The sequence below is a fragment of the Lepidochelys olivacea genome (genome assembly GCF_965140295.1).
Source record: "Lepidochelys olivacea isolate rLepOli2 genome assembly, chromosome: 1".
Lineage (NCBI taxonomy): Eukaryota > Metazoa > Chordata > Testudines > Cheloniidae > Lepidochelys > Lepidochelys olivacea.
The window spans coordinates 252,440,554-252,459,463 of record NC_140411.1 but is presented as its reverse complement, the minus strand read 5'-3'; the positions used below and the strand labels follow the sequence as shown (position 1 = coordinate 252,459,463).

Below are 18,910 nucleotides of genomic sequence, written 5' to 3'. Positions count from 1 at the left end.
CCTCTAAGTTTTCTACAGAGTAAAACAGAAAGGAGCATAAACTCAGGCAAGTCAAGGGTAAAATTAGAATTAACCAGGAGAAAAAAGAATTTGAAGAGTAACTAGCAAAAGACTCAAAAACTAACAGCAAAAAGTACATCAGAAGCAGGAAGCTTGCCAAACAATCAGTGGAGCCACTGGATGATTGAGATGCTCAAGGAGCACTCAAGGAAGACAAGGCCATTGCAGAGAAGTTAAATAAATTCTCTGCATCGGTCTTCACTGAAGAGGATGTGAGGGAGATTCCCACACCTGAGCCATTCTTTTTAGGTGACAAATCTGAAGAAAAGTCTGAGATGGAGGTGTCAATTGGGGAGGTTTGAGAAAAAGTTGATAAATTAAGCAGTAATAAGTCACCAGGACCAGATGGTATCCACCCAATAGTTCTGAAGGAACTCAAATGTGAAATCGGAGAACTACTAAGTATGGTATGTAACCTATCACTTAAATCAGATTCTGTACCAGATGACTGGAGGATAGCTAATGTGACACCATTTTTTTAAAAAGACCCCAGAGGCAATCCTGGCAATTACAGGCCTAACTTTATTGCCAGGCAAATTGGTTGAAACTATAGTAAAGAACAGAATTAGCAGACACATAGATGAACACAGGTTGCTGGGGAAGATTCAACAAAGCTTTTCTAAAGGGAAATCATGACTCACCAATCTATTAGAATTCTTTGAGGGGATCAGCAAATGTGGACAAGGGTGATCCAGTGGCTAAAGTCTACTTGGACTTCCAGAAAGCCTTGGACAAGGTCCCTCACCAAAGGCTCTTAAGCAAAGTAAGCTGCCACAGGATAAGAGGAAAGGACCTCTCATGGATCAGTAACTGGTTAAAAGACAGGAAACAAAGAATAGGAATAAATAGTCAGTTTTCCAAATGGAGAGAGGTAAGGTCCCCCCAGAAGCTGTACTGGGACCAGTGCTGTTCAACATATTAATAAATTATCTGGAAAAAGGGATAAACAATGAGGTGGCAAAATTTGAAGATGATACAAACTTACTCAACATAGTTAAGTCCACAGCAGACTGTGAAGAGTTACAAGGGGATCTCACAAAACTGGGTGACTGGGCAACAAAATGGCAGATGAAATTCAATGTTGATAAATGCAAAGAAATGTACAATTGAAAACATAATCCCAACTATACATACAAACTGATAGGATATAAATTAGCAGTTACCAGTCAAGAAAGAGATCTTGGAGTCATTGTGGATAGTTTTCCTAAAACATGTCCTCAATGTGCAGCAGCAGTCAAAAAAGATAACAGAATGTTAGGAACCATTAGGAAAGGAATAGATAATAAAACAGAAAATATCATAATGACACTATATAAATCCATGGTATGCCCATAGCTTGCATACTTTGTGCAGTTCTGGTCACCCCATCTCAGAAAAGATATATTAGAATAGAGAAGGGCAACAAAAATGATAAAGGGTATGGAACAGTTTCTATATGAGGAGAGATTAAAAAGACTGGGATTTTTCATCTTGGAAAAGAGACAGATATGCCAGAGAAATATAAAATTATGAACGATGTGGAAAAAGTAAATAAGGAAGTGTTATTTACTCCTTCACATAACACAAGAATCAGGGGTCAGCCAATGAAATTAATAGGCAACGTGTTTAAAGCAAACAAAAGGACATACTTCTCTACACAACGCACAGTCAACCTGTGGAACTTGTTGTCAAGAGATGTTGTGAAAGTCAAAACTGTAACAGGGTTCAAAAAAGAATTAGATAAGTTCATGGAGGACAGATCCATCAATGGCCATTAGCCAAGATGATCAGGAAAGCAATTCCATGCTCTGGGTGTCCTTAGCCTCTGACTGCCAGAAGCTGGGAGTGGACAACAGGGGATGGATCACTCCATGATGGCCTGTTCTATTCATTCCCTCTGAAGCACCTGGCATTGGCCACTGTTGAAAGAAGGATACTGAGCTAGATGAACCCAGGGTCAGACTCAATATGCCCATTCTTATTTTCTTACTTTCTTATGTTACCAATTCATCACTCTCCAAATGTAATCAGATGGCTATTGTGGATCTACTGGAAGTGAGTTTATAACCTCACTCCAGATCCCACTGGACAATTATTCACATCATAAAATCATCACTACTGTTGGCAGTAGGTGCCATTTTTAATAGAGAAGCCAAACACTAAATGATCATGAACTGATCTCCTCCGAATTCTCTCACTAGCTCAGAGCAGAGGCACAATGAGGGGACATTAGGGAAGAAACTTGCACTTCAGCTGCCCATGTGTGCTGTGTCTGCTCTGTAAATTAATAGATGATTTTAGTCTCCAAAGCTGTAGTTCTGGCATTTTTCCCCAGAACCAAATTAATTTAATATTCACCACAGCTATTATATACAGGCATAAATGTTGTCCACTGATTCCTTGTTTTGGTCTTGCTCTCCATTATTATTTCACATATACATTACACTAGCACTCTGAGTCCCGCATTATTATTATTTGTGTCGCAGTTGTCCCTAGAGACTCCATCTAGGATCGGGGCCCTATTGTGCTAAGTGCTGTACATGTATGTAGTAAAAGATGTCCCTGCCCTGAGGAGCTTACAATCTAAATGACTAAGTAAGCTGCCATGGCCACTGTCACATCTGGACATGTCTCCACCTTGGTCTCCTGTTTGGCCTCTGAGCATCTCCCCTTTATGTGTTACTTGCCTTTTACATTGTGCAGCACATTTTCTGGGGTTAGGCCTGTCTGCCCAGGCCATTTGACTGAGTACAGTGTGCAGTGGCCTGGTGTCACAACTCTATCCTGAAGGACCCTCTCTGGAAAGTTACACGAGGGATTTTTTCTCAAAGACGGAATCCAAATTGACAGCTGAATTCATAATCATACAAAAGGTAGTGAGAAAAGGATTTAAATTAAATCAAATTAAATAAAAATTAATGGTTGTCTCAGCATATTGAGATTTATATTTTGCAAAATGTCAAGCTGATAAAGCATTTTCAGTGAAAGTTACAGAAGAGCAAAGTAGAATTTATATAGTCCTAAAAGCAAATTCTAAGGTCTGAATGTCTTGTCAGAAATGCAACATCCTGCTCTTTTTTGAGAGAACGTGAGCCCTCTCCCACCTCTTCCCCAAGGCTTTGTCAGCCCTCTGAAAAAATGGCTCTGTAATACTTGCTGAGAGTCAACCACAGAGATGTACCTCCCACTATGAATGTATGAGGAGTAGAGTCTTCTCCAGGCAGAGATCAACCATAGAGCAGCAACCTATGTGGTTTCTGTATGTCCCAGCATTTCAATGCTCATGACCTTGGGAAAAAAAGAAGAGAAGAACCATGGCAACTCCTCTTTGTGCTCCACACCCTTTTGATGACCTCAGGAGACGGGGAAAAAATAGTTGCACCATGGCTGAAGGGAGAGAAGATTCCCAGCAGCTCCCTACTGGTTCCCCATGACACACCTCCTCCTGAGGGCCACAAGAACAATCAGTCACCCTCTAGACATCTCTCCTCTCCACACAAACAAAAGATGTGGCTGCCCTCATCACATTGGAACACACTTCTCCTCACAAAGGGAAGAAGGATTAGCAGAAAGGTCCTCACATCCTCGCAAAACATAAAGTATGATCCTAAGGGAGGGAGAGCTTGGAAGAGGATACTGGAAGAAGAAAAGAGTGAGAGAAGGGGAGGGATTATTGAGAGAACCAGGAGGGGGGAAAGAGGACGATGGGAGGCAAAAGGAGAGGGAGAATGAAGCTTGGGGTAAGGAAATCCAGAAGAGAGTGGGAGATAAGCAAGGGGGAATGGGGACAAGAGAAGAAGAAAGAGAGCACACTCTGGGAGAAAAAGAAGAGAGGAGGGATTGAGAGGAAGAGAGAGAATACATGGAAAGATGGAAAGAGAACAGAAGAAGGAGGCTGAGAGAGAACTCAAGGAAACCAAGAGAAAGGGAATCACAAGAACAACAGAAAAAGTTGGAGTTCAAAAAAGGGGAGAGAAAAAAAATCAGCTCAAGAAAGAGAAAATAAATAAGGGGAAACTGGGAGGGGAAGAGAGTTGAAAAGAGGTGGTCAGAAAAAAGATGAGAAAAGGGAGGTGAAAGAAGAACAATCAGAGAAAAATGAACTGAAATGTTTGCTAAGTATTAACCATGGGGAAAATCAGACTGAGGTGAAAGAGATGGAAGGAATGATAAACTCAGATCTACGGCAGATGAAGGGATAAAGTAGAGGGAAAGAGGGGAAATGCAAAAAGAAAGCAAAACAAAGACAAATGGAACATTTTTAGAAGAATGCTTTATATAAAGTTTGATGAGACAAACTTTCCTCTGCCTGATGACAGCCACCAAAATTGGTGAGCTTCTTCCTCCCTGAATCCTCTATTCATCTATGTTAACCGCTGCCATGAAATGAAAATAAACATGAGAGAATATTTTAACAGTGGATTCTCCTACAGCGCATAGGCAAGAGAGTTCAAAATGCAATTAATATACTGCAGACTTTGTAAAGGAGGATGAATTAACTAACTCAGGAACTTGTAGAAATAATGTGCATCTAGATGTTATAACTGAAAAGCAAGTTTTAAATTTATTTCAATAAAAAGGACAGTTATACTATATAATGGCTTTTATAGGTGATGGAGTTAGTGTTTGAGAAACACCATATTTATGAACCACTTAAATTAATGTAATATGTGTTTTTATTGTTCCTTGCATGGAATAGCTTTTCCAAAACTATTGTACCTAGGGAAAATTTAATTGGAGCATGAATTCAAGCTCTTACAAATGCAAAGCCAGAATGCCAAAATAAATAGAGATGTAGGATATTTCAAAGCTCATGCAGCTTCCGGGACTTCAGTCTCTAGGGCTGTCAATACAGGACTTTTCATGAACATAAATTCACTTTGAAATAAAAAATTAATAAATACAAGCTCACAGACCTTCACATTTTATGTAGCATACAGATGAAACAACAGAAAACATGGCAAGCAATCAATTTTTGTAATAGGTACATTTTCAAATTTAATAAATTTCACAGCTTTTGCAATCAACTTTGGAAGTGTCCATTGGGGAAGGCAAGGTTAATAGACTAATAAGGTTCAGGTCTTTTCCTCTAATGCATGCCATATTATGAATATATTTAGCTGATGGCTAACCCATGGAGTAGATCTGGCACTCTCATTTTAATGTATGAAATTAATTATGTTAAATGGGAAAAAAAATTGGGGTTGTGCACAATTTTTTTGTCTGCTTTAGAATATCCATTGCATAGTTCCTAAACACAAGCCTGCTCCAAAGCCCACTGAAGCCAATGGGAGTTTTTCCAATGACTTCAGTGGGCTTTGAAGCAGGCCCTCTGGGTCAGATCCTGAAGTTCTTGCTTATGCCCTAATCTTGCAAGCAGATCCTGTGTCTGTACAGAGCCCCACTCTCTTCAGTGGGCCTCTGTGTGGGTACCAAGATCCTCCTGTGCAGAATAGCTTGAAAAAATGGGACCTTGGGGCTGACAATCCTTATTCAAGCATATCTCCCATTGAAGTCAAAGAGGGACTTGCCTAAACAAAAACTGAGTAGGAATTTGAGGATTTGACCCCATGTTTACCCACCTACCATAAAGACACTGTTGAAGATTTCTTATGTAGCTGGTGCCAACATGCTGGCCAACATAGGAGTGTACTATTAAGCAACAAGTACTGAGGTTAGGGGAGTAATGAGACTCTGAAGTCCAGTAAAATATCTGAACGTCATTGAAAATCAAAGCCAGCATAAGCACTTTTGGGAAGGAGACTACTTTTCTTTCTGAGGAAGGGATCAACTTCTCTATCCCTGCATGTCTGAGCAAAGTCTGGCAATTCTGGACTATGCCTAAATGTTTCAATCCTTCTGTAATAGAGCTCCACAGAATGAAATTAAGTTACTAGAAGTAGGTCATCATCATCATCATAACATGACTCTAAGCCAATACAAATATAACAGTGATTATTCTTGCCCATGAAAGCAGGTGTTCTGGAGGTCTTTAGAACCCCTATAATAGCCTGCTGATAAGGTCATTGGAAAATCTTTTAAACATTCACTGTGTTATTTCAGTGACCCTAATGTGATGAGCCAATTCACAAATATAAGTAAGATTGGAATAGCATATTTATTTATGAATAAGCTATATTTCAGTCATGGCTTCCTATGATTTGATGAGTGTCTTCTGAGAAGTTTGAGTTTTTCTGTTACAGTAAAAACTATTAATAAGTCAATGAGATAAATTTTACACCCAATTACACCCATTCAGCCCCATTGACTTCAGGGGGAATTTGACCCAGTATGTTCATCAGATAGAAGGTAACAGGCTGATACTTTACATACAGGTTTTGCATAAAAAGATGTAGCATGAGGAACAACAGAAATCAAATTCAGGAGACTACCATAGTACAGCAAAAGGCAATTTGAGTTTTATAATACAGAAATAGAATAAGTCTCAATTTGATTTCCCATTATGAGAGGTTAATGCAGATTTTGAGCTTGGGGAATCTTCTGAAAATAAATATTTGCTTCTCAGAAACAGAAGTTTCACATGTGTGCTCCTTCTTCTCTGGAGGAAAAACTATGTGAGAGCCACATCTCATAGGCCTGCAGGTCCCAGAACTAAATCAATAATTTGCACTTCTGCAATGCTTTTCTCCCTGAGCTCTCAAAGCACTTCACAGCTACAGTGTCAACAAATTTAAGCCTCACAATACCTATGTGATATAGGGAGTTCCTGTTATGGAGACACTTCTACAGTTAGAAGTGAGTTGTAAAATGGAGCATAATTTTTTGTTTTGCTCTAAAACTTGATGGCCAATGAAAGTGAAATTTCACACGTGGTTAGTTTTTATTCCCTTTGAATTTTCTATGTAGTTTTTATTTGGTTTCTTTTCATAAATTTCTGACAGGAAGACTTTGAATTTGGGTTTTGGCTCATATTTTTCTTTAGCAGTCCTACTTTTCATCAATGATGGGTATCTCTTTTAAAAAATATTGTTACAACTACTGCACACTACTGACCACACACTGCAACTGTAAGTCTGCCCTCCTAAGAATGCCAACCTCTCATCACCCCCTTTCACTGCTCTGCTAAATGGCCCTCTCCCAGCATAGCCAACTACTACGCCAAACATGCACAATTGCTAGCATTGGGGGGAAATAATCTGATAAAGTGATCGGTGCAGAAAGGTGAACTGGTGGGGCTGCAGGCCAACAATAAACTTCATATTGAGCAAGTGCAGTCTTATATGGTATCCTTCCAGCAAGATTTCAGGATATGGGTAGTTAGGGGAGATTGCAAACTACAATGACACATAGCTTCTATCGGTCCTCAGTGTGGAAACCTTGGGAAGTAACCTGTTCGCAGGCAGCCACCTGAAAGGATGCCAAAGGAACCCCTATACTCACTCGCTAACCAGGGAGTTAGATTCAGAGCCTCAAGAGTATTTAGGCACCTAACTCCCATTCATTTCAGTGGGAGTTAAGCTCAGAAATACCTTTAAGGATCTGGGCCTTAGTGCCCTACTTAACAAGAAAGATAAGGCTGTCCCCGGTCCCAAGATACTAATTTTTTTTTGGGGTCCCAGCATACAAGGGCAGCCAACTGGAGGTTGTTGTTTTTCCTCTGGGCAGAAAGGACTATTTGTGGACAGGAAATGCTTTTTTTTTTTTTTTAAATCATGAAAAATGGTTTTCTCCAATACAAAACTACAATTGTTTCTAGCGACATATCAAAAATTTTTACTTCCAAGCTCAACTGGCAAAATTCACAGGCTTTGCTGAAGGTGAGAACACTGTTGCACTTCTAATTTAAAAATGTGCTAATTCTATAATGGAATTTTCAGTCCAGCCAGCACCAAGAGTTTAAATAGTCATAGTTGAAAAAGCCAATAGCTTGTTCTAGAGTCATAGCCTGAGATAACCATTGTGGCTAGACCGAAGTATTTTGACTAGTCAGAAACTACTCAAATCTGGGCTGAAAGTTAGGTACCATTTACACAGTCTTGTGCTGAAAAGTATTCTTCCATTGAAAGTGATCTGTGAAAGAAAATCATCAGCCTTCTGTGACATTCCTCAGGATACAATCTGGACCATGAAACAGCTGTGTCCTCTTAATTGTCTAGCCTGAGGTGCCTGTTACATTGCTTTGCAGTCAGAACATCCAGTACTGGCCTGTTCACACAGCCTCCAGCATGCAAATTCACTCCCAGATAAATACATGAGTCTCTGACCAGTCACTAATGAATTAAACTACAGAGTAACACCTGAAAATTCTTAGTCCCAGCCTTGTTCCCCCAGAAATGTGCATCTTGTACTGTCCAGCACACCTCTGAACAATGTAAGCCCATAGAAAGTCTGTCATTTCATGAAAGGAAAATGATATGTGCACCAGCCTTGTTATCCCAAATGGAGCCTTCCATACACGCTAATCCAAACACACTGGTTAAAATAAAACAATAAGATAATTTTATTAACTACAGAAAGAGAGATTTTAAACATTGATGCATAAAAGTCAGGATTGGTTACAATAGAAAATTAAAGAGTAACACACAAGCTAATAATCTAACTTAACAAACTAAGTGGCCTTAAAAGCAAAGGTTTTGTCTCATCATACACTACTGTAAAATTCACAGGCTGGGTCTCCTTCCAGCCTGGGACCACTCCCCCTTTAGCTCAGTTCTTTGAGCATTGATGATGTCATGAACAGAGAGATGAGAGGAGGAAAGGTGTAGTCAGATGTTTTCCTCCCCCTTTATAACTCAATTGCTAATGCTAGAAACTTCCCTGTTGAGTCATGGTGACACACAGTCCGTTGCAGACGTGAGGTTTGAATTGTCCATGTGATTAAATGTAAATTTCTTGTTTACATCTCTCCTTTCCCCCAGCTGGAGGATGGCCATTTAAATAGGTGATGGCCCTCTAACACCTGTCTGGGGTGCTAGTGTGTTTTTGTCTCGGAAAAACTGGTTTCAGCCTGCCTGTCTAACTCTGGAACATGTTACAGCAACATTATACTGTAGAAATTTATAACATTACATACAATGTTGATCATATATTTTACCAGGACAATAATGTTCAACAGATTACAATTTTCAAACTATACCTCAATAAGGCATACGGTGTACAAAATTTATCATAGTCTTGTAAAAGTGGTGACCATAAGAGTATAGATCATTACGCCTTCCCATAAAATAAATAAATAACTTACATTTACCATCTACAAGCTGTCTCCATTCTCCTGTAGGGTGCGCCGATCACTCTGATCTCAGCATAGTGGAAGCTGGCCTGAGCCTGAAAGAGAAATGCAATAAAAAAAGTGAAATGGTTTTAGGTGATGTAATTGCCTTTTTTTAAAGTGACTTGTGAAGATATTGGTGAAGTTACTGGAATTTAATACTTTGCCTTTTGTAGGTCACTCTAGTATTATTACAAAACAAGAGCCTTGTCATGACCTATAGGTCTCCAACCTGGGCCCACAAGGTTCATGGGAGCAGCCACACTCCATCCCTCCACCTAGCAGCCTGCTGGCAATAACTTACCTGAGACCAATGAAGCCGGCTCCATCCATGAGGTCCAACTGGCAGAGTCCCAAAGAACCTGATTGGCTCGCTGGCCCTATTTAAGCCAGCAACAGGAACAGGAAGCTGTATGAACAACTGGCCTCCATCCTGCTCTGGACTGTGTGCCTTGTGCTTCCTGCTACCTACTACCTACTTTTCCTTCCCTTAGTCTACTGGCATTCCAACCTGGCTTGACTCCAGGCATCTGACTTGCAGTTCCTAACCTCCAGGCCCCAATATCCTGACTTGGCCTGACTGGTCCCCAATTCGTGGTTCTGATCTTCCAGTGTCCCCACCCAGTTGACTCTTGGCTCCTGTCCTGTGACTGCAGACTCTGGCTCCGACTACTAGGTCTGGCTGACCATGACCCAGCCATGACAATCCCAATCCTGCAAACATTTCACTTGAAACATAGAATTTAATTGGACTATTTCAATGTGTAAAGTTAAGCATGTGTGTAAGTGTGTGCAGGGTCAGGGCCAACCAAAAAATCCTCACCAACTCCAGCTTTTCATTGAACAAGCTAATCCAGTGGTGGGCAACCTGCGGCCCGCACACGGCCCATCAGGGTAATCCGCTGGTGGGCTGCAGGAGAGTTTGTTTACATTGACTGTCCACAGGCACAGCCGCCCACAGCTCCCAGTGGCAATGGTTCCCCATTCCCGGCCAACGGGAGCTGCGGGAAGCGACACAGGCTAATCTGTAAAATCAGTGCTGTAAAATGTCCCATGTCAAAAACCATTTTCCAACCTCTCTCAAGCAAGTTAGGTGTTATTAATTTTTTTCAACATATGCTGAGTTTAATTTCAGTAACACTCAAACCCACATCTTTTCCTGGGGCCTTTATGTTGTGGTGATCAACTAAATATTTATTCTAAATAAAGCACATATAAGACTGCAAACATAAAATCACACATTTACAGCTATCTTAACTTGAAATAATCAATGCAGAATATTAATATTCACCAGTAATTTTCCTCTATTCTACCTTATTTGGTTGCATGTAAATTAGCAAGAAACAATTATCAGTACTACATATGTTTTTACCAGTACCAGACAGCAGCAATTTTTCCCCTTGCTATAACAGATTAGGTTCCACAGACAACTGCATTGATTCCTTAGATGACAGTTAAACTGTTAAACGGTGTATGTTTTATTGCAAAGTTTTCCAAGCCACACATGAAAAATTCCGAAGTTGCGAGTGAATTACAAAAATGCCAGTGGAGCTAAACCAGATTTACACCAATGTAACTGTGAGCAGAATTTGATCCAACTGGCTGCAACTGCAATGTAAAATACACATAGGACAATTTGATGACATACTATTGCTCAATAAATTATTTCAAGATATAAATCGTGAGCTCCCAAGTACCTTTGGGAAAAGAATACTGCAATTTCATAAGAAAAGTTATATGCTCAAATATACATTGGAATTCATAGTCTCATAGAATATTAGGGTTGGAAGAGACCTCAGGAGGTCATCTAGTCCAATCCCCAGCTCAAAACAGGACGAACACAAACTAAATCATCCCAGCCAAGGCTTTGTCAAGCTGGGTCTTAAAACCCTCTAAATTCAATAAATTACACAGAATCTACTTTTAAAACAGTTGTATTTAAAGCAGATGTAATTATACTAAAAATCCTATGGACTTAATGGTGTCCTCTTTTGACAGGTTAGAGATTTGATGGATGTTTCAGTATCCGCCCATTTCTAGACTATGCATTTTAAACTAACATGTTTAATCCATTTTTTAAAAATCAGTATTACTCTATGTTTTTAAGATACTAGTTTTAAATGAATTTTTAGTCTTTGAATACATATCATTATATTTTTGCAGCACATACAGTCTATTTAATATTTCAAATCTAAAGTTTTATTATGTTGCATTCTGGGAAGATTGAAAAAATATTTTCAAAACATACTTTATATGTTTAGGATTTGCAGTAATTTCATGCGTAAAATCCCGGCTCCATTGCAGTAAATAGGAATTTTGCCATTGACATCTGTGGGGCCATGGTTTCACCAAATATATACAAATTCATTAAGGATGAATTTCACCCCTATGCAGAGGGTCAGCACACAACTTATGCACCACTTATATCCCACTTAACTCCTCAAAATAGAACTTAAAGGTTACGAACAGCCTTTGTGTTGGCACTCTGTCCAGGACTGAATTTCAACCCAAGTCTTCGAACATTCACTGAGTTTAAGGGCAGTCCCACATATGGTCACAGTTTATTGTTAATGAGATAGACCTCTGATTCAATCTGTATGGTCCAATGGAGTTTTAGGTACTAATATCCCTAAACACTGAGTATGTATTGTGACATAGCTGTCTAATTTTAATCGTACCTAAATTTATTTGGATTTCATTATTTTACTCAACTATGCTTATCCAAAGTAGCTAAAAGTGCTTGTTCATTTGTATGTTATTGGAATACTCTGCAGGAAGATATTACCTAGATTTCTTAGCAATACAATAGGCCAGTTAACTGAAGTCTGTTTTAAAAAAAAGTGTTTATTTATCTAGCCAGAATCATTAAACGATAAGACGTTGTCTAAAATTGAAAGTCTTTGTGTGATGAAAAGTTTTTATACCTAAATCCCAGCTAAGGTGAATGTAGTTATCCATGTAAAGAAGCAAACAAATTACTACAGAGGACATAACCTAATCATATGCTAATGTGCCTAATACCAAGAAAAGAAGACATCACTATATTTTTACAATTAGCAAAGCGATGTTTTAAGTACAAAGTACACTATACTTTGTAACACCTTCATACCAAACTCTGAATTACACCAATTACTAAACTGGTTTTCAGGTAGAAATCTGATTTTCGGAGAACATGTATAAAATATCTAAGATTGCAGTATAAAACTGTGGGAGCAGCTCTCCATTATTTAGGCCATGAGGTAACATTGTTGCTTTCCTCAGCTTTCCTATGGAATTTAAGTTTATAGTTCTAGATATAGTGAGCTGTACATCCTGTGTTAAGCATGTACATTTTTATTTTTCTGATTTTTTTTTCTCTTCTGCCAACAAAAACTTAGTCAATTTATCTCTAAATTGAGTTTTGGGTTTTGACAGTTATTTGGAAAAATTACAGGCCAGCACTCTCAAAGGAAATTAATTTCAGTCCAGGCAAAGAGGTAGAGAGATTACCACAACAGCCTGTACATAAATCAAAGATATAGGGAAGGCTATGGCTTTTCCTACATCAAAGTGCTGTGGTTACCACAGTGGGCACAAAAAGACCTGTTGACTTAAGATTAAAAGGCACCATCACCATTGTACATGTAAGGATTAGGCAGGCGATTCATCTGGTTTTTAATATGGACAGTCCTGTTTTTAAATGGTTTGTCGCCTGTCCAGTACTGAGACAAAACCGGATGCAGTTTTGTCTGGTATCAGGGATTGGGGGAGGGGGGAACGCCATTTTGAAAAGTGCACTGTTCTGCCCCAGCCAGCATGCAAGGTCACACTGGTGGGGGTAGAGTACTCTCCACAAGGGTGTTCTCTGTGTGGCATGACCTTATATGCACCATGCATTCAAGGCCATACTGGCAGGGGAAGGCCCACACTGTTCCTGGAATGTCCAGTATTCTGGGAATGCATGATTGGCCACTCTTGTAAGGATGTCACAGCCAACCTTAAGGACAAGAAAATAAAATCTTGTTTTAGACCCCATGTACTGTGCAAATTCTGGAGTTAACAGGCCAACCTTATCTCTCTGAAAGACATCAGGGCTAGAGGGGAAGACAAAGACTCACTACCAGACCATCCGCTCACCCTCTAGCAAAAGGGCCAGAGAAGGGGACAACTCATGATCTAATTCCCCCTTTCTTTTATTGTAGGGCCTTATTTTCCCTACCCCCCATACAGTAACATCCAGGTACAAGTAGTATAGCTGATCTTTAACAAATTCAGATATTTGGTCATCTCAGAAAGATTGTATCTATACTTTTGGCCCTAAGTAGACTTTTCGACAACAAAAAATTGTGGAAGTTAATATTTTTATATTAAGAAAACATCATTAGAAGAGGAAAAGTGGAGACTGATTTAGTTCTTATTTCTGAATGATTAGCAGCATCTCTGGTGATTGGCAATTAACAATTCATATATATATATATTCATAGGCCAAAATATGCACAATGACATGAATCCTACCGCCTCTTGGACTCATGCCACACCACTGAAGTCAATGGGAAGCAGTAGGTGTAACAGAGAACAGAATTTGGGCTGTTTTCTTTAAGACTTTTCAGTCTAGTTATTTTGTCGCTGACCACATTGCCCACAAAGCTAAAAAGCTTTTCAAAATAGACTCCAGAGGGTTCGTAACTAAGATATAGTGGCTGTAAACTACAAACATTGGACTTTTTATTATTATTACCAGTAAAGCAGAGAGGTCTTTTTATGCCAATGTTAGGTTTGAATGTCCACCGTGAAAGCTTAAGAAAACCACTGCATGCTTCCTAATCCTCTTTGCCAGTTTCAGTTAAATGACCCTTCAGATCATGGAGATAGTCATTTTCCAAAGGTTGGCTGGTCTTTCTGTGAAAGAAGTCAGAGCTGAAGAAGATAAGCTCAATTTCTGTTCTCATGCCTCCGCAGCCTGATTGTCTTAATTAGAGTTGTACAGGTGTAAAGGAAGGCTTGGCGCCAATGTGCACTCTCTGCTGGTTCTGTACAGGTAAACCAGGCATTTGGCATTTTGCAAAAGCATGGCTACTTCGCTTTGTCGGTTAAAAATTGCCTGTAGTCCTTATCTCTGTCTGTTATGGCAACTAAGGAGAGGTCTATCCCAGAACCCAGCATCTGAACAAGACCATAGCTAATGCTTTCTGTATTTAATAATTGCTAACAGATTCTCAAATAGTTGAAAAAGAAAAAAGCCATTTAAAAAAATATATGTTTCCGGATTTTAATGTCAGCATAAGTGACCAAGTGCCTCATTCAAAGCCTATTAAAATCATTGGAAAGGCTCCCGTTGACTTTCAAAGCACTTTGGATCAGGACTATACTAGGGTCTTTATTTTTCTTCACTTTGTTCATTTTTGGATGTTTTGGGGATAATTTGTTGTATTATTTGTTCAGTTTAAGAATTTCATTCTTATACATCAGAGTGTTCCAAGATCCATAAAAAAATGATAAAGAATGGCACTCTGGCTGGATGATCAGCCCCAGTTTATTTTATATAATGTTGTATTTAATGATTACCGATTTCTCATCAAGAATACGGTGAATTAGATTCCATCTGTTTGTTATCTATTCAGCAAGATGCAGAAATGCAAGGGGGCTTTTTAGCTGAATTTGGGACAGAGCAACTTAGGCTTTTGGAGATCAGTTAAAGTGGGGGCACACATTGCATGACTCCGCATAACGTGATTGGGATAGGTCATGCACTGTTGAGAAAACCCTGCATGATCGAATTAAAACCAACATGTGTGAACCAGCAGATGCGAGCTAGACCAAGCTCCCCGCATACTTTTACTCTATTGCTGTCATTGTCTGCATGAAGAGGCCAGATGTGAGACCTTGGGAGATGATCCAAACACTAACCAGACATTCCAGTTAGTTTTGAATGGTCTCAGCTGTTCATGTTAGTAGGAAATGGGCTACTTGGGGCAGAGTCCTTTTTTTTTTTTGGCATGCACTGCGGCTGCCACCGCCACCAGTGCCTCCTCTGTCTAGCAGCAGGGATGAAAATGCTGAGGCCATGACCAGAACAGAGGAGCAACTCCACCGTTTCTCAGATTCAAACCTAATTCCATGTGCTATGACAGGATAATAAGCAATGTCTCATTTGGCCATATCTCAGTACTGAAACATGATTTTACCCCGGCCCATCAGAATCTATGTTTTGCTTTGATGACTAAGCTATCATAAATTCAAAGTACAACAACAGTGGAGAAGATATATCTGCTCATTAGGAAACTGCATGGTTCATTATCAGTCTAATAGTTTCTGGAAGCCATTTCCTCTACCATGCAATACGGCTGTAGATCAAGAACAGTCATTTGTGCTACTTTCTAGTTTATAGATAATATACTTGGAAAATTTTTGGAATACTTGACTTAAGGAAAAAATTATTGTGTGAAATAACTTGTCCCTTCCCCATCTCTTAGTAAATTCTTCTTAGAGGCGGAACATATTCTGGAGCAACAATGATCATGCTGGTATTTTAAGCCATTGCCATAGCAGAAGTTGTAAGGCTGAAGATACAAATAATTTATCCTTTCCTCATTTGTTGTTGTCATCAGGGTGGATTAGGGTAGGATCCTTGGAATCTTTAAGATATGGGGCCAGCAGCATAAATGCAACATGAATCAGTGAAAACCAAAGGGTTCATCTGGGGTGAGTGTATGTGAGGAGAAGTCATTTGGGAAAAATTAGAGACAGGTAGGGAAAGTTATTTTGCCAAGCCTGGGAGAGGCAAAATCAAGTATAGTACATTGGGCCAGCTTACTTTTATTATATTCACTGTTTTGCATTATATTCTTCTTTTATTATATTCAGCAGTAATGCAAGGAACCTACAGGCCTGTATCCTGAAAAACATTAGCTTCTGCAAGTTATCATAAGGCCTGAGGCCATTGAACTTTGAACAGATAAACTTTGAACAGATATACAGCCCAACGGAAAACCTCAAGTATTGGGGAGCTGAAAATAGAATGTTTAAGAGGAATTTCCAACCACAGAAACATGAGTCCAATCAAAAGAACGTCATAACAATGACTTGACATACATAACAGGTACATGAGCTACATCAGCAGATACCGAACCACAAGAGGGCCATGGTAATGAATTGATGTATATTATAAGAAGTTGAGATAACTGATAACACCACCCGATAGGAGAAGAAAACTGCATCATTAGTATAGTGAGAATATACAAATAAGAAAAAGGGGGGAAATCCCTACTAAACAAACATCAGACATAGTGGCATCAGTACAACATATTATAAAAGGGGCATCCCAGCCTATGGACAGTAGGAGAAAGAGACGTAATCTTTGGGAGTTGCCAGAATGATAGCCACTGATGATGATGAAGAAGGTGATGGTGATGAGAAAGATGATGGCTAACATTTCAGGTTGTTCTACAAGGGATGGTGTGAGTATATGGATGTGCAGATATACATTCTGTAGCATTGCTATGTACCTTACTGAGTTGGGGTGTTTGTGACTGTGCTAAATGTATTAATAAACTATTTGTAAATATAGAGGAGTTCCTATAGTGTGAGTGTTGCAGCTGTGTACATTGGGGTTCCCAACTATATAATAATTTGAATAATACTGGGCCTGATCTTGGGACAAGAACCTATCAACCCTCAGTGTTAAATGGTCATTCTTAAGTAATCAATATAATCAATCTATAATCTATAGATTAGGCTCCACAAGGAAGCTGCAAATGAGACCTGAAGTTATAGTGGATCCAGATCATATTTAAATGTATCTACCCATGTGTTCAAGGTATATGAGGCAACTATTTATTAGTGACATTAAGAAGTAATATCTGGTAAAGGGGAGTAGGTATTTCATTGAACTAATCATTGGAGTATCCCTTGATTGCTAACTTTTATCTGGTGAGACTGTTGAAAGGTACAGGAGTATTGGAGCAGGATTACAGATCAAATCAGATAAATAACTGGATGTAATTTTCTTTCTGGTGATGCCAGGAGCACTGGGAGTTCTGGGTGCAAAGGGACTGCAGGACCCAGTGCTGTATGTTTTGGTGTTAGAACTTTAATACCACCCGCACTTAGGATATCTGCATCTTCATATCTGTATTGGTGGACAGAAAACATGTCTGGAAACCATCAGCCTTTGAGTATGCACTACTGCACAGGCTCTAGGGAGTTACATCTTCCAGTTGTTTTACAAACCTTCATTAATTGCCACAAACATCTACAAGGTAGATTTTGCATGATTGACTTGCCCAAGGCCGCAGACAGCATCACTGTCAGAACCAGGGATATGAATGGAGGAGTTAATGATTCCTAATCCTAATTCCACCCACCCAAGTTATTCATATAACCATATCTCAGATTAAAAACTCATTAAAATATATTTTTTTAAACTTTCAGGAAGTGCATTTGAAGAATACAAGTAGAGGGAACACAGGAAACAGGAACTACAGAATGTAAGAAAATGCCATCCACAAGAATGAAGAATGAATGTGCCATCTGCAGGACACTTCACTGTAAATAAATTATTTGTTAAACATTGGAAGACTTAAAAACTATAGTTTAATGAGCTTGATGAAATCTCAACCAGTGGGCATTCTCCCAATAAACAATGCAAGTAAACATTCCAACATCAAGTCTTTAGAGAGCAGAATGTTATAAACCAACCCAGTGCTAAAAATGTTCTGAGGTTGGTACAATGCTGCTTGAGTATTAACCTGTTATAAATGTCCTGCATGAAAACTCTTAAAATCCTGTGCCCCTCAAAAGCCTGCAAATTTATGGGCCTTTGATGGATCCAATTGCACTAAATTAACCTATGAACCCTGGCCGCTGGAGTCATTCATCAGCCTTGGCGTAGAGTTGGGGGTTTGTTTTGTTTGGTCTTTTTTTTTTTTTTGCACTTCTATACAAGAACAGGCTGTTTGTTTTACAGTGTCTGATAACTTTGTTTGTCTACCCCTTTCATATTTGCACAGTCTGATATTCCCAGTAGCAGCAGCAGTAAAGTAACACAACTTTTAGACATCCATTTATTCCATCTGTGGCATTTTGACAGCATATGGGTTAAATACATTTAAGACAAAGCTTTATTTTTCCACATCTTGCTAACATGCAAATAGTTGCAACTTGTGAGGCAAATGATTGTTAGAAGCAGTTAAAGCATATGTAGGCTATTAGACCATCATTGATTGTTTCAGGTAACAAATTGTTTTGCAATGGTATAAATAACTTTTTTTCCACCATATAATGCAATATGTAAAATTTAGCATATCAATAATACACATATATCAAACAGTATGTAAAATTCTCTTTTATAGTACAATGGTGCTATTTTGTAATCTGTTATATGAAAGGGTCTGGCCAAAACTGTAAAAGGTAAAAGTAAAGATAGAAAACTAAGCCAAAGATGAAATAAAAGAAAGTAGGTCAAAAAAACACAAGTATATTTTTTTAAAAGACTCAGTGCTTTAGATTCTTATTTCAAAATTGTTTCTCACCTTCAAAAGAAAATAACGATGTGAAGTTCTAGTAGTTTCCTTTTTGAGATTTGGATTCTAGTATTTATAGTAACACACGAATACAGTTACAGTAATTGTGAACACAGACATATACACACAGGCCCACTGAAGT

At 39.0% G+C, this 18,910-nt stretch overlaps 1 protein-coding gene across 1 annotated transcript in view; it reads left to right on the top strand.

The window, feature by feature from the left end:
* IGF1 (insulin like growth factor 1) overlaps positions 1-18,485 on the top strand; it is a 77,990-nt gene extending 59,505 nt beyond the window's left edge. The window contains exon 4 of the mRNA XM_084614633.1: positions 17,678-18,485. Within this exon, the coding sequence (XP_084470759.1) occupies positions 17,678-17,737 (60 nt within the window). The 3' untranslated portion in view covers positions 17,738-18,485. The remainder of the gene's footprint in view (positions 1-17,677) is intronic.
* The last annotated feature ends 425 nt before the right edge of the window (positions 18,486-18,910 follow it).